Source organism: Dunckerocampus dactyliophorus, chromosome 16 (genome assembly GCF_027744805.1).
Source record: "Dunckerocampus dactyliophorus isolate RoL2022-P2 chromosome 16, RoL_Ddac_1.1, whole genome shotgun sequence".
NCBI classification, from domain to species: Eukaryota; Metazoa; Chordata; class Actinopteri; order Syngnathiformes; family Syngnathidae; genus Dunckerocampus; species Dunckerocampus dactyliophorus.
The window spans coordinates 16,111,156-16,134,694 of record NC_072834.1 but is presented as its reverse complement, the minus strand read 5'-3'; the positions used below and the strand labels follow the sequence as shown (position 1 = coordinate 16,134,694).

Below are 23,539 nucleotides of genomic sequence, written 5' to 3'. Positions count from 1 at the left end.
ATTTACTAATTATAGATGTATACACCTGTTTCGCAACATACATTTGTTCACTTATTCTTTTCTTGTTTGCTAAACAGACCATTTCTGGTATCAGAAAAAGTATTTTCGGTATTAGACAAGCTATTTCCACTGCTGCACTACTTTTTAACAATTTTTTAAAAGGCTAATTGTTATGTGTTGAAATGATACTTTCCATTTAATTTTATTAAACATATTATGTTATATTTATATATACATATATATATATATATATATATATATATATACACATACATATATATATATATATATATATATACACACATACATATATATATATATATATACATACATATATATATATATATATATATCTTGAAAATGGTTGCTGCATTTATTCATTCATTTTATTCATTCATAAATTGTTTTGGGGCCGATATACAGTATGACCGTGTACCACAAACTCGCAGGCCAGTTTGCTATTAGCTAACCTCAATGGTCTTCATGTCCATTACAGTTGAAGTCTGTTACTTTCCAAACTTTTTAACGCTGACAAAAGATATAGCCCCAAAACAAATGTCTATCCCAAAAACAAATGTCTGCTACAGAGGACACAAATGCATAGGCTTCTTTTCAGGAGAATACTGGTGGAAAGTGACAAAAAGGTATACAGTACAGTGTTACATTTTTACTCAAGGGTAAAGCGAGATTGCGGGAGAGACAAAGTGAGCGAAACATAACCTTAAACGTGTTTGTCTGAGGCTTACAAGCACTTTTATTATGACAAATGTACAAGATCATAAGAAATACTGTAACAGTTAACCAATCAAGGGGTCAGGAGCGGTTGACTAGGTTCTGTATACAGGGGGTGGGGGATGGGAATAGAAGAGGGGGGCGTTTCCACCCGCTGTTTCTCCCAAATTCCCAATGAGGTCAAAGGGTGGACGTAATATTCCGCTCATTGGCACCAGATACTCTTATTCCCATGCAGCTCTTACAACAAGTCACACTAATGTCCACTAAAATTCAACAGAATTTTTTTCCCTCCCCAATTTAGTCTGTTTTTGGCCAGCCTGACAGGATAAATACAAACAAGCTTCTGTGGTCCAATTCCACCCGTTTTCCCCAGTTTTGATTTTATTGTCTAATAATTAGACAGCAGGTCACATGCTAACATGTTCTGTTTTTTTTGTACGAAAATTCAAGAGTACCTAGAGTTCCTAGGGGAAAAAAACAGAAAGGAACCCATGCAATCCCATAGGAAGAATTGCCTCATGGTTAAAAATGCCTCCATAGATACATTACAAATAACTACACACAAACTATATTTTTAATTCAAGACTTTAGAAAATTATCTAGTGTGCATGGGAAGACCCAGAAGGAAAGAATAATAAAAAAAAAGTTCATAAAAACTGTGACCCTTTCTGCTGTGAATGTACAAAGAAAATAACACTCTTTACACGTTTGCGTAGCGACACCACATCCAATCAACGTTTAGATATGCAAAAAAAATACATTATATATATATATATATATATGTATAGATATATATATATATTGTGTGTATAAAAAGTCCAGGCTAGACACTGTAGCGTTACTGGGGAGTGTCTTTGCTCCCTTTTGTAATGTAAAAACAACACAGGACACAGATGGCAGTTCAAATGTGTACAATATACAAAATCATTTCACACAGGATGGAAGGGAGGACACATGACAGCAACGTTTGGTACAGGAAAAAGGGGGACTAGTGTATTTTTACACCACTTCTAACCTGGAATGATCCACTTCACTCAAAGCAGAAATATTTAGTTGCCCTGCCGTGTGAACGGGGAGGATATTGGGGACATGACATAAGGACACGTGGGACGACGGAGGTAAAGAAACCTTTCACACTGAATGCGTCCAAAAATGCTGCCTGTGTGAAAGGGAATAGGGGAAAAGCAGGAATGATTCTGGGGGGCAGGGTGGCGGGATGCCGTGTTGCTGTGTGAAAGCAATATCCTGCATTGCTGGGGGCTGTGTAAAAAGGGGATGAATGCCGGCTCTGTATTCTCTGGGTCTCTGCGTGAAAAGAGACAATCCGGCTATGTTCAAACAGGGAGTTGTTGCAGAGAAAGAGGCAGTATTTATTATAACAACAACAACAATAATAATAATTAATAATAAAGTTAATGAATATAAAAATACAATACCACAAAAAATAAGAAGAAATAGTACACCATCTTGTCATTTTTTTTTTTTTTTTTTTACAAGTCTTCGTTATTGCAGACGTAGTCCACGAGGTCTGTGACCCCCAAGAGGTCGTCTTCGTCCTCCTCTTGTGCCGCCCCTTGCTGGCCGCCCACTCCATTTCGGCTGATCACGCCCTCCACGTTCTTGGTCTGTCCGTTGGAGGGTGGTGGCAGCGGAGATGGGAGTGACGGCTCGGCCGTGTTGCAGACCGATGAGTTCGTTCCCTTCGCCGTCACACTGCCACCACCGCCGTCCTCGGCTGCTTTCTTCTCTTTCGGTTTCTCGTCTTCTTGCTCTTTGTCGTCCTCGTCATCCGAATCGATACGGTTTACCCTCTTACGGACGGGCCGGTCCTCCTCAGACGATTCGTCAGAGTCGCTGTCCGAGTCCTCCTCTTCTGAAGCTCTCCTGCGCTTGAGGGCGAGGCGCCGGCGTCGCTGCTGGGACTCTTCTTCCGAGGAGTCGCCTCTCCTCTTCATCCTCTGATCCCTGGAGCCCTCCTCAGAGTCTCGGGAGAAGCTCGCTGGAACACAAAATGAGAAACATCTTTCAACGTGTGCCAATCATCATGTAACATTTGTATGAATACTTTACTCCGGTCAACATCACTCTCTGTTACAAAGTACAACAACTGTCTACATATTTACATAGAATATTATTGAATGATTCTAATTACATTATAATGGTATTTACCGGTGGGGAGGAATTAAGTTATATTAATTCAGGGCCAACAGCTTTGTTCCTCAACCAGCTGCAGGACTACTTAGAACTAAACAAGGTTTGTTGTGAATACAGTAGATCCACGACTGGCAATAAACCACAAATATTAGAAGCACACTTAAAAAGCTCTTTAAAAAAAAAAAAAAAAAAAAAAAGAGTGATGCTCTAAGTGGTTCTGGGATTCATCTCTTCAAATACACCATCCTTTACAGGCACTTTTTCTAAAAATACTTTTGAGTTTGTGGATAACAACGTATTATTCCTCATTAAACATTTCTGCAATTTTGGATCACAGCTTGTCATAAAGTGGTGATGGTAGGTCAGGCATCCAACACAGTTAAGAACCACCACCGTCATCCCTTGCTACATCGAGGTTCTAACATTGCTCCCTCACTCTATCGCAGTTTTTCAAAATATGAATGAATGAATAAATAAATGATTGCAGTTTCCTGGTTGACTATGGCCTATTAGTAGTCCAAAAAAGACGTATATTTAAGCAAATTGTATGTATTTGTTGCCTAAATTAAGTATTTTCAAGCATAAAAATGGCTACATGAACTAATATACAAGCCATTAAAGCCCACCACTCAACTTGTGAATGTAGTATTCGACATTGGTCACTAGGTGTTGTTCGGTAAGACAACCACCAGACTTGATTGCAGGAACAACAGGCTTTTATGGCAGGTGATCTCACAACAAGCACAATAATAGTAATAATAATAGTAATAGTAACAATAATAATAATAATAATAGTAATAATAATAATAATAATAATAATAATGATAATGTCAAATATGAACCCCTGACGTCACTTCTTGTCCGCCACTGATTCTGAGTCTGAAATGTCTTATTTTTTTTCTGATTATATACTATATTGGGTAATATGTAAAGGTGACTACATGGGTGTTATTTCATGTCTAGAGGGCTGTAATAATGTTAAAGAACATATTTAGAAGATCCTATGCCATAACTATGAAAATATTCCATTTATAAAGAAGGAATCGTACTTTGTAGAAATTCACTTATCGTGGTCAGATTTGGAACCAATTAACTGCGATAATCAGGGGATTACTGTACTCTACACCCGATAATATAACGCTTACACTTATTGAACCCATTTAAAATTCAGTTGTACACATAAACAAACAATGACAGCCATACGGTACACAGTATTGTATTTGTATGTGCAGTTACACATCATCATACCTTGTCAAAGCATCTTGCTGTTGGAAAATATTAAGTGAATTGATTTGTGAGAGCGCCCCCTGCTCGATTCATATCTGCATCACCCTCCCCCTCAGCAAATTTGCTGATCCTGAAATAGACGGGGATCTACTGTACATCAATTCTACTTCTGATGAAAGTTAAACCATAAATGTGTGTATTTACTGTTGGTGGAATAGGAATGCATTGTGGTTACCCACACAAGGAAAGTTAGCATGCCGGTAGGTGAACTATTAGCGCATGTTTTAAGTTGATGGACTGTTATTTTGCAACAGCTGATTTTGGAAAAAAAAGAAAAGAAAAAAGAGACAGGTCCAGAGTAATTGTGTCACTTTTGGATGACATCAACGCAGGACTCTTACCGTCACTGTCCGAGCTGTCCAGGCGCCGTCTCGGTTTAATTTTGTCCCGGTTGGTTTCGGCCTGAGAGCCTTCGGATTCTGACGTCTCTGCATAATTCACCTGCGCCTTGTGGCTGCGCCGCGACCGCCGCCGACTCATGTCCAGATCGCTGTCGCTGTACTCGCTGGAGCCTTCCGTCGCTGGAGATACAAAGGGTTACAAACTTCCCCTCATCAACAAAATGTACTTTTATTTTAATGATGTTCTAACAGTTTACAGTCATCCCTCGCTACATTGCAGTTCGAACATCGCGCCCTAGCCCTACTATGGTTTTTTAAAAATTAATTCATAAATGATCGCTGTTTTGTGGTTGACTATGGCCTATTATTACTAAGATTAGTTATATGAAGTAGTCTGGTCACTAGGCGCCAGTAATGTTTCACTGATGAGACATTACATTACCTCAACACTGCATGCAGTCAGCCATGGCATGTCCGACATGATGTAGTGGGGGGAAAAGTTCTCCTCTCATTCCGTGTGGAAGTGGTAAGTTGTTAGTTTCTTACTTTGCCCTTCTTCCCCACTCCGTTTGAAACACTTCCTTACGTTTAGAACATATAAATTGAAGAGACCAACTAGTTAACTTGGTAGCTTGCTATACTAGCGTTGGCCGTTTCTAATGTCCCTGCAGTGATCCCAAAGCCTGTGCATATGTGTTGCGTAATGTAGTGTACTGTATTTTCACGACAATAAGGCGCACTTAAAAGTCTTAAATTTTATCCAAAATGGGCGGGGCGCCTTATAATGCGGGGGCAACTTATAATGCGGAGCGCCGCGTGTGTACCGAGTTCCAAAATCTGTAAGTGTTGCTGTGTGACTTTTATGAGCGCTCCGCTAGACTGTGAGCGTCTCCTGCCGACACGCTGCTTGTATAGAGGAAAGCGACGTGAACGTGACTGAGGACGCTAAAGGCACGCCCCAGTAGTTATATAAGTATACTTAATGAAATGGCGCCATCTATCCATCCGGGCAAGGACTACCGTGGCGCAGCAACATTCAGCGGATTACAAGGAAAGCTGGCCATCTTCCGTTCCTGCTGCAGTAAAAACATTGTAGACAACTACTACCCAACTACATCACCAACATGAACGACGTGCCGCTCACTTTCCACATCACACACGGGGCACTAGAAGTCGGCTTTTACTGTTTACGGGTGCGTCACAAGTGCAGCAAATGAAATTGGAGCTTAACATTACTGACGAAGGAACTCCAACCGCTGGACATCGGTATAAACACGGCGTTTAAAGTCAAGTTGCGAGCAGCGTGGGAGCGATAGATGACAGCTAGTGAACACAGTTTCACTAAGACTGGGAGGCAGGGCCGTGCGAGTTTCGCCACTATTTGTGAATGGATGTAAACACGGCGTTTAAACTGAAGTTGCGAGCGGCGGGGGAGCGATGAATGACAGCTAGCGAACACAGCTTCACTAATGGATTGTGGATGCTTGGGCTAATGTGTCTGATGCACTGTTCGAGCTTTCACAAAAGCCAGCATAATTTCTGAGGCGCCACACTGCAACAACGACAAGGAACCTGGCGTGTTTGACGGTGAACTTGCCACGCTGTTCATTTGGGATACAAAAGATGAGGACTTTGATGGATTTGTGGATGAGGATTGATCAAAAATAACGTGAGTGCATTGTTAAATACTTCAATAAAGTACAACCGAACTCAGTTTTGCTCCCGCTGGCTTTTTAAAAACATACAATAGCATGCATGCTAATATTGTAGCATCGCTGGGAGCACTTCCTGTTCCCCAGCGTGCTTTGCGGTAGTGTTTTGGTGCAAATGCTCTTAAACTTACAGAAGTAGCGGTAGTGTCTTGTCTGTTTTTGTGTTGCTGTGTGATGTTTTTAGTTGTGCACCATGACTGAGACTGCTGTGTTGAGTCATGACCATCCTGATTTCAAGTGGGTTTGATAAACTGAATGACAGTTCTGCTCTTAATTTATCTAAAGAAATAAAGCACTGTCGCTTCCTCACTGAGTTCTGAGCATCACTGTATCTTTTAGCGTGCATACCTGCGCCCAATAATACGGTATTATTACGGCCTTGTGTATGTGTTAAATACAAAAATAGCACCTGGAACTGAGACTGCACCTTTTAATACAGTGCGCTTTATGGTCGTGAAAATACGGTACACAAAAAAAATAATAGGAGTGTAAAAGTGACTGTAGGGGTGTTATTTCATGTCTAGAGGGCTCTATTAACGGTCAATATTAAATATTTAGAAAGTAATAAACAGGTTTTGCTCTAACTACAAATATGTTTATTAATATTGTTTTCTTCTGGTGGCTTTCAATGAAGGCGGTCGCATCTTTTCCCTCTCCTCTCCCCTATCATCCCTGCTTTTCTTCTCATGTCTTGTTTTGTACTGTCTCATGCTTTTAAGAGCCTCTCTACATTGCTATCAAAATCATGGAATTAAATCAACTGGTCTGTCCACGCAATTGACAAAATCTTCTCGACGAGAAGCTCTGGTTCGGTCGAACCTGTCTGCCCTGACGGCACATTCACCACCGGTTATGTGATGGACAGTTGGGGGAAGTTGAGGGCCATGTGCCTGGCAATAACAGGTCTGTTGCTGATTGGAATTAAGCACTGCCCTCGTGTATTGGACACAGAATTTAGCAGTCAAACGTGCCCACCAACTGCCTGTCATGATTGATGTGGTGGGTAAAGCCATTGACACTCTACGAATCACGACAAGGAAAACATTTTGGAGAAGCTTTCAACTTTGCAAAGTCAGGTGGATGGATGGACAGACCAGAATGGACAAACAGAGTAGCCGAGACTATTGGAATGCGGCTACTCGCACTAACCCAAACAATCTAATTAATCTGCATTTCGGCGGCGTTGAAGTAAAGGTCTCTCTCTCGAATCCTACTTAGCGGAAATTTACAATTGGTTGTATGTTGTTCATAAAATGAAGTGAAAGGTAATGCACCTATTTCCTCTTCCTCAACATCCTCGTCCGTTTCCACTTCCTCGTCATCAGAGTAGCCTTTGGGTCGCCGCCGCTTTCTGGAGCTTCGTCGTCGCTGGAGCAGATTCCGGCTGTGTAAGCTGGCCGCGCGACGCTTGCCGCTGATATTGCTGTCGCTGCTGTTGGAGTCTGCGTCAGTCTCTGCTTCTGCCTCGTTCTCGGAGACCACAAAGTCCTCCTCGGAGCTACACCAGAAAGGCACACCAGAAAGCAGATATTAAAATGAACTTGTTAGGTGCCCTTGTAGGACTCATTACTACCTTTCGCTGAGACAAAACTCGTCTTCGCTTTCCTCCTCGTCCACCGTGCTGTCGCTGTCCAGGTCGTTGAGACGCCGCCGTTTTTTCTTGCGCTGCCCGGCGCTGGGGTGCATTGGTCGGCCGTTCTCCTTGCCCTCTTCCGACTGGAGGATGGTGGACATGTCCTTGCCTCGGTGTCCTGTGATGTTGGCCATGTCTTTTCCACGGCCGGCTCCTGTCAAACAGTAGGAGGACACTTTTCATAACTTCAGCCTTTCCCTAAACTCCCTGGCCTCCAGGTCCAAGGTCACTTCTGAGTGGGTCTTAGGTGGATATTATCAACTTCTTTATCCTGAATTAGTGTGATGATAACCACAGAACCAGAAATGGCACTTACAACACAGGAAATGCTCTTAGTCAACATTAAGCAAAATCATTATGAGATTTCAGAAGATGAAAAAGATGTAGATGTTCAGACTTGTCTGTACCCTGAATCACCAAGCGCAAACTTTCAAGCACCAGTTGCATTTCAGAAAACACCTCATACATAGAAGAGATCCATGTTGACAATTTAGTGACATGGTGGCTATATGTAGCAAGTAAGGGTGCTCATTTAAGTGTTTCTTGCATCTATCCGGAAATTAAATACAAGATGTGAACCATCCGCCGAGCAGGTGCGCGGGAGTGAGCCCTACCTCTGTAACGCTGTGCAACGCATGTCTGAAAGCTTAAAAAAAAAAACACACCTCTATAATGCAACCCAGCCCCTGACCAACATCGCCAAGAAGGCAGAGCTTGGACACAGTGTTTCGCCTTCCTGTCAAAACATGCATGGGTGTCTAAAGTGTGGCACAGGGGCCATCTGTGGACCCGTGGCTCATTGCAGAAATAAAACAAACAAAAGGCCAGCAAAAGTGGAAAAATAGAGCAAAAGGGCATAATGTAACTAGAAAAAGCTAAAATGTTGACATTAATAACTAATAAAAACTAGGGCTGTCAAAAATAGCGCGTTAATGGCGGTAACTAATATATTTCATTAATTACATTAAATTTTTTAGCGTAATTAACGCACACATATCATGGCAAGCCGCGGCTCTCTATTATGACGACAAACACACAGTGTCTGATACTCTTTTATAACTATATTCTTACCTGTACACATTAACAGCAGTGTAACACACACACCACATATGCTTCTCCTACTCTAAACAAACACGTCTCACGTCTCATTCATTGCAACGACACGTCCTCATTTGCACGAGAGAGAACGCAATGCAATGCGTCCATGAACGCATGAACACGCCAAACATCACAATAACGTCTTTTGTGCATGTACGGGTGGTCTAAATCAACAGAAATGCAATGAAAATCAAAAAGTGGATATTCTTGTCACTCACTTTGTAACTCTTAATGCAGTAGTACAATTTGCTGAATTTAAGTGTGCTCGTGAATGTGAATTAAATTTACAGTCATGTGAAAAAATTAGAACACCCCATTAAATATTCAGTTCTTTATTAAGAAATGTTCACATATCAATGTCTGATCTTGTTTTTCTTTATCTCTGGAAAAGAAAGTGATTTAATTGCAGGTAAACAACAAAAATTAATATTGTTTTACTCATTAAACAAAATGTATCAACAAAAATGCATATTCTAACTGAGGAAAACGTTAGGACACCCTACCACCTAATAGCTAGTGTTACCCCCTTTGGCTGAAATAACTTCAGTGAGACACTTTTTGTAGGCATCTACCAGTCTTTGACATCGGTCTGAAGAAAGTTTGCCCCACTCCTCGACGCAGAATACTTTCAGCTGTGAGATGTTTGAGGGGTTTCTTGCATGAACAGCCCGTTTCAAGTCACCCCACAGCATCTCAATGGGATTAAGATCTGGGGTTTGACTCGGCCATTCCAGGACTCTCCCTTTCTTCCTTTTCAGCCAGTCCTTGGTGGATTTACTGGTATGTTTTGGGTCATTGTCATGTTGCAGGGTCCAGTTTCGCTTTAGCTTTCATTTTTTCACAGATGATCTCACATGTTCCTCAAGCACCCTCCGATACACGACAGAATTCATGGTGGATTCTATGATGGTGAGCTGGCCAGGTCCTGCTGCAGCAAAGCATCCCCAAACCATTACACTTCCACCTTCATGCTTCACAGTTGGTATGAGGTTCTTTTCCTGGAATCCTGTATTGGGTTTATGCCAAACATGTCCTCTGTTCTGGTGTCCAAATAATTCAATTTTAGATTTATCTGTCCAAAGAACATTATTCCAGAAGTCCTGGTCTTTTTCTACATTCACTCTGGCAAACTTTAGTCTGGCCTTCATGCTCTTCTTGGAGCGCAAAGGTTTCCTCCTTGCACACCTCCCATGAAGGTTAAACTTGCGAAGTCTCTTTCTGATTGTAGAGGCAAGCACTTTCACATCAACAGTAGCCAGAGCCTGCTGTAGGTCCCATGATGACATTTTAGGGTTTTTGGAGACTTCTTTTAGCATCTTGCGGTCTGCTCTAGGGGTGAACTTGCTTGGACGGCCAGACCTGGGCATGTTGGCAGTTGTTTTGAATGTCCTCCACATGTAGACTATTTTCCGGACAGTGGAATGGCTGATTTTATATTCTTTTGAGATCTTTTTAAATCCCTTAGAAGACTCATAAGCGTCTACAATCTTCTTTCTGAAGGCCTCAGACAGCTCCTTTGATCTCACCATGGTGTTTTCTCTCACTTCAACAGTCAGGGGCACACCAAACTAAATGTGAGGTTTAAATAAGGCAAGCCTCCTTCAAAACACTAGGTAATGATGCTCTAATCATGTGCACCTGATGTGATACATCTGTGTGTGATTTTAGCCATTTTCAGTGGGATTGACTGTGGAGATGTCCTAATTTATTCCTCAACAGAAATTGCATTTATTTAAAATTACATTTTACAGAAAGTTATAAAAAATCTTTTTTTCCAGTTTTATTTGTTTAGTTCTATTACTTGAATCTCTCAAGATAGTTAAAATTGATATTAAATATCCATATGGCCAAATATGTTAGAAAACACACAGGATTCCATGGGATGTCCTAATTTTTTCACATGACTGTAAATGACGTGGTGTTTTTCAACGCAACTCCTCATTGCTCATAATAACACAGTTAAAAGTCTGATTCCAATATTCTGCTATTAAAGAAACCAGTGTTTTCAGACATATGTGCCATATCTTGACTTGATTTAAATTGTATTTTTTATATCATCCTGCCCTGTCATTTATCTTTCTTTCAATAAAATAGGACTAATGGGCATATTTCAAACATGATAATGGTATTAGTTAAATTTATTTTGAACATGCATACAAGTTACATTGGAATACATCACATAGTACAATTTACTGTTGTACATGTCCAAAAAGGAGGAGGAAGAAGAAAAACTTATTTAATCCTACCCCCCATCCATTTCACATCAATTGCACTACATTCGTTCACTTCCTGTATTCCAAATGTACTTTTCTAGTTTAAAATGCATAGGAAAATCTGATAATATGATAAGGTAATATAAGGTAACAGTGTGATATGGTGATTAATCATCCAACCATCTTCTATGCCGCTTATCCTCACTATGGTCGCGGGTATGTTGGAGTCCAGAGGCGGGGTCTGGACTGGTCGCCAGCCAATGGCAGGGCACATATAGACACAACCATTCACACTCACATTCATACCTATGGACAATTTAGAGTCACCAATTAACCTAACATGCATGTTTTTGGAATGTGGGAGGAAACCGGAGTACCCGGAGAAAACCCACACACGCACAGGGAGAACATGCAAACTCCACACAGAAATGCCCAACCGAGATTGGAACCCAGATCTTCCTGACTGTGTGGCCAACATGCAAACCACTAGGCCACCGTGCGGCTCCGTGATCAATCATGATTAATTTGAAAACTGATTCATCAGATTCCATTTTTTAATCATTTTACAGCCCTAGTAAAAACACAAAGATTTGTCTTTAAATACTGTATATGTTTTTAAATATGTTTTTTTAAATTATAAATTATTCTTTTTTTTTTTTATCAAAAGGACAGCCCTGATGTAAATAGACAAGTAAACAAAAGAAAAACTGTGGGCGGTATTATTATTATTATATATTATCGTAACAGTGTTATATATTTTCGCAACAATTATCGTAAAAATATTTGGTATCAAAAAAATGTTGACAGTAATATCTTTGAGCGTCAATCTGTGGGACAATAAACATTTCAAAATGCACCTGCATTGCTTTTTGACTCTGTTAAGCAAAAAGGTTTGTTTGTCCAGTCATATTTTTTTCCATTGTACTTTTCATGTTAAAATCTCGTCTTGCTCTCGTGGACCCAATCTCGTGCACCGCCTTGTCTCATGAGTTATGTGCCCCGTGACACCCCTATTCGAAAGCAATCACACACACACACAAACACACACACACACACACGCACACGCACACACTCAAGTAGGACATAAATAGTAGGAGTGTGATGAAATATCGATGTGAACTACTGCAATATTTAACATTACGATAGATTATTGATACACTCTCACTGCGTATCGGTTTTGAAATTATTATTAAAATATAGCCATTATAAACTTAAGATTGCTGTTTGTATTTTAATTTATGCTGCAAAATATAAAATTACCCTTATTTTTCATTATTTGTTTTGTTTCACCCTATTGAGGCATTATTGTATCGTTTATTGCAGTGGTCCCCAACCTTTTTTGACCTTTTTTGATCTTATTTATTATGTATTGTGTAAAACTAACACATGAATAACACCAAATTAAAAGCACAAAATGAATGCCGACCCACCATCCACCAGTTCAAGTTTCAGCCAAGTTTTTCCAGAGAGATTATTACATCGCCGTTTGACGTGTGTGGTAAAAGGCAGTGTGCTAGCATGAATTAACTTGAGACAAATGTTCACATTAGCACTCAATAAGTCATCAAAACTTACCTTTATGCATTCCCACATAGTATCAGCATTTGACACCAAATATGAGGTGAAAGAAAAATGGTAAAAATACAGTAGTAGTCTATCTGTGTGGCGAGAGAAAGTTAGCATACGCACAATGGACATGCGTCAAGTGAGACGGATGTAACAGAGAAAATCCGGCCACTTTTCAAAATAAAAACAAAAAAATTAAATAATGGAAATTATTTTTTTTTTCTTTGCGACCCGATACCAAATGACCCACGGCCCGGTACCGGGCCGCGGCCCGGGGGTTGGGGACCACTGGTGTATTGTATGATGAGGTACCCTGAGATCCCAGCCCTAATAAAAATAGCATGTAGCATAATGGCTAACAGCTAGCTTGAAAATGGCCACACTGAAAAGAGATAATAATCATTTCCAAAGGGTCAATAATTTAACTTCTCTTTACACTTGTACGGCACTTAGTTTGATGCCAAGTTTGGTATTTTGGTTTTGCTTTGATATATTTTCATCAGAGTGAGTACTCACCTCCTCCTTCGGCTTCTTTGATGTCTTCCTCAATGGCCTCCTCAATGGCCTCGTCAAACTCGTCGAATCTGTCAGGTTAGCACCTGGTATTAGCAAGTACGCGCTAGTAGGTTACCAGTCAGAGAGGGAGTGAGGGCTCAGACCTGTAGCTGATGGACTTCTTGGCTCTTGTTGACCTTCGACCCCAGTTCTTGCATCGCTTGGAGTCCTTCTTCTCTTTGACAATCACCTCTGGCTTCTCCTCCTCCACCTGACGGCAAGAGCCAAAGTTAGCTGACGAACAAAAGAAATGCTGTGCACTGCCGCTGCGTACTTACCGTAGGTGTGATGATGTTTTCCAGACTGATTCCGACATAAATGAGACGCTCTTTCCTGAAAAAACACAAAGACAATAATGTCGCTGACAATTCAATATGGCAGCTAATCTATTGTGACCACAAAAGGAAACGTCACCTTCTCTCTGCCCGCTCTTTCTTCTTCAAGGCGGCGTCAAGGTTTAGCAGCTGCTCTTCTAGTTTATCACAGAGCTTTTTCTACAAAGAGACGCACAACGTTCATGGTTCACCAAAACATGGCTGTTCTCTGATGACACGTACTGAGGAACACGTACATGCTGGCAGGGCGGGCAGAACCATTCACCGTCGGGGATGATCATGAGTGGCGGTCTCAGACAGGCCGTGTGGTAGCCGCTGTCGCACGAATCGCACAATAAGATCTGGGAAAGACAAACTGTATCAACAAAGGTATCAACAGCATCTCTACCGGTTGCAACCAAGTAGTCGATCTGATCTATTTTGCCTTGAAGATGTGTATTTTCCCAGATGTCTGTATGGTTTATAGTGCCACCTGCTGCTTTGGCACACGCTTAACAAGCAAGCCCCTTTCTTGCTTCTCAAACCCGAGACTTGTTGTGTTTCGCAATTAATTAATGTGTCATCCTGAACTACATCTACCCACCAGCTCCGGGTGATTGGGAAGACCACAGTGTTTGCACGGGTCATCGTTGGGCGGCAGGTCATCGTCGTCCGAGGACGTGGAGGAGTCTGAGCTTCGTCGCTGTCGGTTGTGGCGGCGGCGGCGCTTCCGGCCCCGCTCCACCTTGTAGTCCTCGTCGCTGTCGTCTTCGTCCTCTTCGCTTTCCTCATATTCACTGGACTCCTCATCGCTGTTGTCGTCTTCATCATCGGAGCCTTTCCTTTTGTGGCGGGTGCGCGTGTTGGACCAGCGTGTCTTCCGGCGTTTTCGCCCCTAAAAAAACCCCACAAGTGGACTTTAATCAAATGGAAAATCCAAATGAGACCTTGTAAGGAAAACACACCTTTGGTTTGGATTGACCCTCCTGAGCCAACTTTATCTCTCTGGGCTTCTTTTGAACAACCTTCACCTCCTGCTCCTCCTCCTCTTCTTCTTCCTTGTTTTCTTCTTCCTCATCTTTTTCCCGGGTGGCCTGGCACTTCTCCGCCTTCTTGTCCTGGATCTCCACCGCCTTTAGCGTGGGTCTGGAGATCCTCGGCGATCGTCGCAGCGACCTCCCGCCAGTGTTGGTGTCAGACTCCGAGTCGCCCCTCCTCTCCTCCTGCTGGAGTTTGGCCTTGCGGAGGTGAGCGGGAATTCTGCCTTTCCGGCAGACGGCCTTCTCCTTCATGTCTGGCAGACCTTCGCTGCAGTTTTCCGTCGCCTCTTTCTTGGACTCGTCTTCTCCGCTTTTGCTTTTGGCAGCCTTGTCTGTTGGCTCGCTGGCGGTGGGTTCTTTGCTCTCACTCGTGTCCTCAGATCGCTGCGGCTCAGACGGTTGGTCAGTGGATTTCGTCACTTCAGGTTCTTCAGGTGCATCTTTCTCCGTTGATTTATCGCTTTTGGAATCCTTCTCATTTTCATCCTTGTGGACTTCTGATGCAAGCTCCTCCTCCATTCTTTCAGGCTGTTCCCCAGCTGCCTGTTCCTGTTCCTGTTTGGACTTTGCATCAGATTCTAGAGGGGTGGCGGTTTTGTCAGCAGTGCTGGATATTCTTTCTTTATGTTCAGAAGCCTCCTCTGTCGTTTTGGGACAATGGTCCTGTTGCAGTTTTGCCGTGTAAAGATCTACAGTGTTTGCTTCTTCAGATGATTCAGATGTCTTGCTGTCCTCGCTGGCTTGAGGCTTTTTTGGGGTCTCCTCTTTCTTAGCCGATGGACACAATTCTGCGCCCAGCTTTGTAATAACAGATGCCTCAAAGCATTCTTTATTACAGGATGATTTCTCTGATTTCACGCTTTCAGGTGTCTCTGCCTTTTTAATGACGCTGGAGCTCAGTGCTACCTCTCGGCTCCCTGCGTCGTCCTTTTGCTGGTCTTCCTTCTTGACGATGGATGTCGGCAGCACCTTCTCGTGAGGTCCTGCAGGAGAAGTTTTCTTGATAGAGTTATCCAACTTTCCTGCTTCACTCTCGCTTGAGTCTTTTTCTATCATGCTCGTTTCTGTTTGCTTGACGTCTGCTATACTTTGTGTCATCTCGGGGTCCTTCGTTTCTTCAGCAGCCGTCGAGTTCCCGCAGTCTAGTTTTTCGGACTCTATGTCTTTGACTTTATGATTTGAATTGTCTTTAGCATTTTTTGACGTGTGCATCTGGTCACCTGCTGGCTTGGCTTCTGCTAGAGTTCGATCCTGTTCCTGATTGGATGACCTCTTGTCCTCATTAGTCAAAGACTCTGGAGGAGCTTCCTCCTTCTCCATTGTGGCACTCTTTTCTGTTCCGACCAGCACACTTGGTTCTTTCTGGTCCGATAGTGGCAACGGTGGTGGTGTGATCTTCACAGGACAGCGAGGTTCCTTCATGGCATCTTTCAGCACATCTTCTTTTGGAGAAGCTTTGTGTTTTTCCTGGTTGCTGTCACTCAAGTTCTCGCTCAAACGCATCTGGAGTTGCGTCTCTGGTGTCGGCTGAACTTCGCCGTTGATGTGGTCGTTGCCGCCTTGCTTGGAAGGGGTGTCGGGTTTGGAAACAGGCAGATTCTGCACAATGTTTTTGTCAAAGTCCTCGCTGAACTTCATCCCTCTTTTCTTCAAGGGGATCTTGGCCTGCTGCTTGTTCTTGATCTGCTGGATCTCGTCCGAGTTGCTTCTCTTGGCCTCCTCACCTGCCTCAGCCTTTGCACACTCAGGATCAACTTTTGGGAGAGTCGGGTCCCCGCCTGCCAACTTCACATCATCCGTCGGCTCTTCTTTGATGCTCTGGACTTTTGTGGCTACACTTTCATCAACTGGCTTTTCCGTTGCAGCCTCAACGATGCCGTTCAAAGTCGATTTGACCTCGGATGTTTCCAATTTGACGTCATCATGGTGTTCAACTTTTCGATTGCTCTCTGTCTTCGGTGAAACAGGTAAGGCCACCTTGGTGGAGTCTTTGCTGTCCTCATCTGATGAGCTCTCGTCTTTTTTTACTTCGCCTGTCGGAGAAGAATAAAGTTACTGTGTGTCGAGACGCATGTCAACTTTTTTAATTATTTTTGGGTAAACCTTCAATTAATACATTTATCAAAAACTTGATTAAGAACAAACACTTGTTCCATATTAACCAAAAAATAATAAATATAAATATAATATAATATGAATATGAATATATGAATATAAATATAAATATAAAATAACTGATTAAAATACAGTACAAAAAAGTTAGTCATACATAAAAACGACAATAAAAACCTACCTAAATTAAAGGTTAAAACTTTTAAAAAATACATATACATTTCTGTCAAAACTGGGTGGCAGTATTGTCAAACTAAGTTTTATCTGTATTTAAGCCACGTGTTAGCATTTTGCAGCAATTTCATTCTGACAAAGAAGAAAATCCTATTTAACATGTTCTGACAGACTGCACAGAGCGAGTGGTGCTGTAGGTGAAAGACAGTTGAACCTAGACGTGAAAAGTCCAATGGAATTACATGCAAATGTCAAAAAAAGGAATGGATGGCGAACTAAAACACTGGTTAATAATACATTAGCAATCCTCAGACACCATGCCAACCCAGCCCCCTAGTGGTTGAAAGCAGTATCGTGATTACATCACAGCTAGTTGATTCGTTCGTAAGTACTATGGTTATCTAAGGAAGCCATGATATTGCACCTTTTTAATTTGAAATGAAATAAATACCTCCTTTTTCCTCTTCATTTTTGGCATCTTTCTGCAGGAGCTCAGGATCAATATGTGTCTTGAGCAGAACCAAGACCTGTGCTAGGTCGTTACGATCTCTACAAGGGAAAACAACCCAAACCGTGATAAATCATAACCATAAACTAAAGACGCGGTCAAACGCTTTTGGAGAAACGTTACCTGACGATACACTTCCATGAAGAGCCGTCCAGGTCGTCCTGCTCCTCCACATAGAGGCGGACGTTGTTGTCCTGGTCCAGCTGGAACCAGTACATCTGGCCGTCCTTGTCGCGGCCGATGGGCTGCAGCCGCATTTTGTCTGGGTCCTCCTCATTGATGGCATTTTTGAACTTGAGGTTGTCATCAAACTGACACTCGCACAGATACTGTGAAGAGAGATAAATATGACGTGTCTGGTTCGTTATGCATACCTTTTCCTCATTCTCTGTTAAAGCTACACTTTTAATGGCCCCTTTCATAAAATGTAAAACAACTACCTTATATAATAATATTTATTTCCCTTTCATGGCATCAAATATTTTCAGATTTAAAACATGTTTTATTATTTTCTGTTTTTTTTTTTTTTAAGAATCCCTGATTTTTTTAAATGAGAAAAACAAAAAATATTCAAAATAGGGGTCCCTTACAGGTCCTTTGAAGGTACAGACTACGATTTACAAAGCCTTATGACAGGTGTGGAGTGTCAGTGTTTATGCAAATCTCTTCTAACCACTCTAACCACTCTTCTAACCACTCCCCGCCATGGAGGGGATAGTGGGATTTCAAAAATAAAAAAAATCTTGTCCAAGTTTCGTACAATTAGCCTTTAAAATGGCTGATTTGAGAATTAAAACAATCAAATAAAAGTCGAATGTACATGGTCCCAAAAGTTGCCACAAGGATTAAAGAAGTACGTGTTTACTTTGAGAATCGCTGTCTTGCTCTCCAACGTCATACCCTTGTATCCCTTTTCCTCCAGCTCCCATGCCCATGTTGTGTTGAAATCTTGGCATATCTGAGCGACACAAAAAAAAATAGTCTCACAAATATCGTGATCAATTACTGCAGGTTGATATAAATACCCCATTCTGAACAAATACATAATGATCAGAGGGGAGCATCTTCAAGGAGAACGAATACAACAAAATACCTAACGCGATGATGTGTAAATAAGCAGCCATCTATGAAAAATAAACAAGTATGCAAAAGATAACATGAAATATTTTTGTTTTCTAAGCTAAATTAAAAAGCAACAACTTATTATACCTTGACTAGATACTTCTCCCATCTGTCCGCTGACACGGACTTTCCAATCTTCCTCAGCAACTTGACATGAAGATCAACCAGAAGCTTTGGAACTACAAATACAAATACATACATATATGCACATATATGAGGGATATATACACACACACACACACACACACACACACACACACACACACACCCCCCCCCCCACACACACACACACAAAATAATATGTATATATTTACACATACACACAGTATATATGTATACACACACACACAACAGTATATATATAAATACAGTCAAACTTGTCTATAGCAGCCACTAGAGGGAGTCTGCAAAGTTGGCCGCTATAGACAGGTGGCCTCTATAGACAGGTTGGCGTCCAGTTTGAATGTTGACCAGTAGAGGACACTGCGGACTGCGGATAAAAGTTGTACATTACTACTAGGCTTGTTATTATCATGGTTCATGGTTTTAATTCATCCTGAACAGTAGCACATCACATAGTACAATTCACAATTTTGCATGTCCAAAAGGGAGTAGAAAGAAGCAAAGCTTATTTAATCCTACCCCTCATCAGTTGCAATACATTTATTCACCTCTTGTTCTTCCAAGTGTACTTTGTAGATCTACATGACAATGTAGTGCAATCATAGCCAAGGTTTTTACTTACTAAAAGGAAGCTAGAGGCTTAATAATAACTGATAGAATATATCCACGACCCACAGAACAAAGCTGTGCTAGTAATGTCTTACGCTTGTTTTTAATATTTTACTTTTTATACGGCAGAGTGTCATTACAGCTTTAGTTCATCAGGAAGTGACGGGAAGTGACGGTGGGCGCCCCGAGCAGGAGAGCTACGCTCAGTGCTAGCTGTGAGTTTCGAGAGAGTTGGGAAGTGTGTTTATGTTGCTGTGGATGTAAAGTCATGCAGTGTTCTCCGCTGTTAATAAAGCCATTAAAGTGCATCGGCGACGTGAGTCTCTCCTTCCCCACAACAAGCGACATTACAGTATTGACCAGTGCACATTGTCTCACACCAGGAAATAAACGATGTCACTTGTTACAGGCATTGCCTGGACAGCTATGTAGTGGGGCTTGTTTAACCTTTGCCTTGTGGGCAAGCAGGAAGGAGAGACGATGCTGAGAGATGTGTGTGTGTTCTGAGCTGCTGTCTGGTGGCTGCGTTCAATAAATAAAGTTGGCAGAAGCAACAGGAGAAGTTTCCTTCTTTGCTTCGGAGCTGAATAACACTGACAAGTTAACAGACTAGTAGCGAACCGAAAAGAAGACGGCTTTTTTTGAGGACTTTGATGGATTTGTGGATGAGGATTGATGAAAAATAACGTGAGTACATTCTAAAATACTTCAATTAAGTACAACCGAACTCAGTTTTGCTCCCGCTGCTGCATGCATGCTAGCGTATGCTTTTTTTTTTTTTTTTTTTTTAATTGTAGCGTCGCTGGGAGCACATCCTGTTCCCAGCCTACTTTGCGGTAATGTTTTGGTGCAAATGCTCTTAAAGTTACATGTTTGACCAGGAAATAGCAAGCTCAAAAGAAGACGGCTTTTTTATGTGGAACAACTGACAGTTTGTGTGGATCTTGTGAATGATTGTGACTGAGCTAGGACTCAGTAATCAAAGTCTACACACGACGGCTTCATTGATTGAAAAACAAAACTTTTTCGTGCATGAAGCTTCTACTTGAGTTGGTAATTTGGCTGCTATATGCAGTCAGATATTGACCAAGGGAGACAAAATGGGTGGCCGCTGGCCGCGTTAGACAGGTGACTGCTATACACAGGGTCTATAACATGTAAATTTGCTACGGGGGATTTTTCAGTGGCTGCTTTAGGCAGGTGGCCGTTCTATAAAGGTGGCCGCTAAGACAGGTTTGACTGTATATATACTGCTCAAAAAAATTAGAGGAACACTTCATAAACATCAGATCTAAACTGGGGGAAAAATGATCTTGAATACTGTATCTTTCCTGATAATAAGTGGGTGATGTATTAGTAACAAAATGATGCCACATCATTTGATAGAAATGAAAATGATCACCCTATAGAGGGGGGAAATCAAAGACACCCCAAAAATGAAAGTGAAAAAATGATGCAGCAGACTGGTCCATTTTGCTAAAATGTCATTGTAGCAACTCAAAATGATTCTCAATAGTTTGTGTGGCCCCCACGTGCTTGTACGCATGCCTGACAACGTCGGGGCATGCTCCTAATGAGACTACGGATGGTGTCCTGTGGGATCTCCTCCCAGATCTGGACCAGGGCATCTATGAGCTCCTGGACAGTCTGAGGAGCAACCTGGCGGCGCCGGATGGACCTAAACATAATGTCCCAGAGGTGTTCTATTGGGTTTAGGTCAGGTGAACCTGGAGGCCAGTCAATGGTATCAATTCCTTCATCCTCCAGGAACTACCTGCATACACTAGCCACATGAGGTCGGGCATTGTCGTGGACCAGGAGGAACCCAGGTCCCTCTGCACCAGCTTAGGTTCTAACAATGGGTCCAAGGATTTTATCCCGATACCTAATAGCAGTCAGGGTGCCGTTATCTAACCTGTAGAGGTCTGTGCGTCCTTCCAGGGATATGCCTCCCCAGACCATCACTGACCCACCACCAAACCGGTCATGCTGAATGATGTTGCAGGCAGCATAACGTTCTCCACGGCATCTCCAGACCCTTTCACGTCTGTCGAATGTGCTCAGGTTGAACTTGCTCTCATCAGGGAAGAGCAAAGGGCACCAGTGGTGTAGTTGCCAATTCTGGTGGTCTATGGCAAATGCCAATCGAGCTCTACGGTGCGGGGCAGTGAGCACAGGGCCCACTACAGGACGTCGGGCCCTCAGGCCACCCTCATGGAGCCTGTTTCTGATTGTTTGGTCAGAAACATTCACAACAGTGGCCTGCTGGAGGTCATTTTGTAGGGCTCTGGCAGTGCTCATCCTGTTCCTCCTTGCACAAAGGAGCAGATACCGATCCTGCTGAGGGTTGAAGGTTCTATGGCCCTGTCCAGCTCTCCTGGAATCTATCTATCTATCTATCTATATATCTATATATCTATATATATATATATATATATATATATATATATATATATATATATCAAATGAGTGAAACAACATATTAAACTAAACAAAATTAAGTGCCAGACACGCACGCGCAGAACAATCAACTTAAATGACCCACAGTGAACTAGCAACCGGAAGTACTTGGAACGTGTTTGAATTCACATACGGTCAAAGCTACAGGGTAAGCTAAAAATATATAAATATATAAATATATATATATATATAAATATATATATAGAGAGAGAGAGAGAGAGAGAGAGAGAGAGAGAGAGAGAGAGAGAGAGAGAGAGAGAGAGAGAGAGAGAGAGAGAGAGAGAGAGAGATTTTGTGAAACTAATACGCAATGAATTGATGTTAATTTTCGTACAATGTTTATGTTAGACGTGTGACTTTAATTTTTTTTTTTTAAAAACTTTTATTTTGAAAACCGGAAAAGGCTTCAAAGAAGCGAGGTTAAGCAGAGCACTTGGTGAATTAGTGTTTTAACTATGAATAAAGTGTACATTTTTACGCCGTTCTCTTGTACGTAAATACAAACGGACACATTTAAAACATCTAAAAGGTGTGTTGTGTGAACTCGCATCACGGTGGCTGCCTAGTAGAAAGTACTTATCTTTGCATGTTGTGTTAGTGTTGTGTTACAGCGGCAGATAAAGGCTGCTTACAGGGGGGGGGGAAATAAGGCACATTCAAAAGCTTAAAAGTGAGACAAAAACGAGGGTTATTCTGCGAGCCGGACACACGTACAGTCATCCCATTGCACCTAAATACTCTTGGTACTTCCTGGCGCACAATACACGTTAAACCGAGTCAACACGGAGGGGAGTAAGGCACACAATAACACAACACTTGCTAACCTAGCATGCTAGCCAGCTAGCTCGGTACCATTATCATTAAGTCTCTCCTCCAGCCCGGTGGGGGTTGTCCGTTTTCCCCGCCCTACCTGAGGATGTGTCCCGCAGGTACCTCTCCAACTGTGGGAAGGTGAGCTCTGGCAAGTCCAGCAGTGCTCCGTAGCGTTCCAGGAAGGAGCATATAACGGCGTAATTTGGACACAAACCAGGGGGAGAACTCGCTGTTGCCGCCGAAGCAGCCATCTTTTCCAACACCACTGTCAAGCTCGCGCATAGAGGCTCTTCTCCAGGCTTCCGGTGTTGACGAAATAAAACAAACGAAGTCCGCAGGAAGTAAAACTTCTAGCGTGACTTCTACCTTCACTATTATTATTTCGTATACAATGTCAATGCAAAGCTCTGCCATACCATACCAACATTTTAGTCCGTCATAAATAAAGTCATAAATTAAAATAGACAATATGTTTGTGCGAGTCAAAGATTCTCTATATAACAGGACTGCGCTGCTGTTTTTAAGGTCCTACTGCAAAAAATGCTCATCAAAGATCCTTTATATGCCAGTAGTACTCTGTTTTTAAGAATGTACTGCAGAAATGGTTAAGTCGGGTTCTGCTGTTTTTGATGGTCTATTGCAAAATACCAAAATCCTCTACAGGGAGGTTCTGCTGTTTTTGATGACCTACTACAAAAATTCTACTCAAATATCCTCTATATGCTGGGAGTGCTCTGCTGTTTTGAGCACCGACCACAAAAACAGGAGGGTTTTCCTGTTTTTCAGAGCTATTGACAAAAATGCCAAAGATCCTCAATATGCTAGCAGCACTCTGCTGTTTTTTAACGACCTAATGCAAAAACGTTAGTCAAAGATTCCGTCTATATGTCAAAGAAGTTCTGCTGTTTTTAAGGACCTAATGCAAAAATGCTAATCAAAGATCTTCCTCTACATGACAGGACCGTGCTGC

At 42.0% G+C, this 23,539-nt stretch overlaps 1 protein-coding gene across 1 annotated transcript; it reads right to left on the bottom strand.

Moving 5' to 3' along the window:
- Positions 1 to 372: 372 nt before the first annotated feature.
- Positions 373 to 22,824, bottom strand: LOC129169281 (remodeling and spacing factor 1-like). Its single transcript, XM_054755544.1, has 16 exons — positions 22,667 to 22,824; positions 18,652 to 18,743; positions 18,308 to 18,400; positions 17,566 to 17,771; positions 17,386 to 17,483; positions 14,574 to 16,681; positions 14,213 to 14,503; positions 13,866 to 13,970; positions 13,709 to 13,788; positions 13,573 to 13,627; positions 13,399 to 13,505; positions 13,256 to 13,323; positions 7,803 to 8,016; positions 7,504 to 7,727; positions 4,518 to 4,697; positions 373 to 2,734 (listed from the first exon to the last, which is right to left on the bottom strand). The coding sequence occupies exons 1-16, from the start codon at positions 22,818 to 22,820 to the stop codon at positions 2,226 to 2,228; spliced, it is 4,584 nt and encodes a 1,527-aa protein (XP_054611519.1). The 5' UTR covers positions 22,821 to 22,824; the 3' UTR covers positions 373 to 2,225.
- Positions 22,825 to 23,539: the final 715 nt, after the last annotated feature.

Coding starts and splice junctions, on each gene's coding strand:
- LOC129169281 (XM_054755544.1), bottom strand. CDS start 22,820: ATGGCTGCTTCGGCGGCAACAGCGAGTTCTCCCCCTGGTTTGTGTCCA. Junction 8,017..13,255: donor CAAAGAAGCCGAAGGAGGAG/GTGAGTACTCAC, acceptor ACTGTTTGACAG/GAGCCGGCCGTGGAAAAGAC. Junction 4,698..7,503: donor TGTTGAGGAAGAGGAAATAG/GTGCATTACCTT, acceptor TTGTATCTCCAG/CGACGGAAGGCTCCAGCGAG.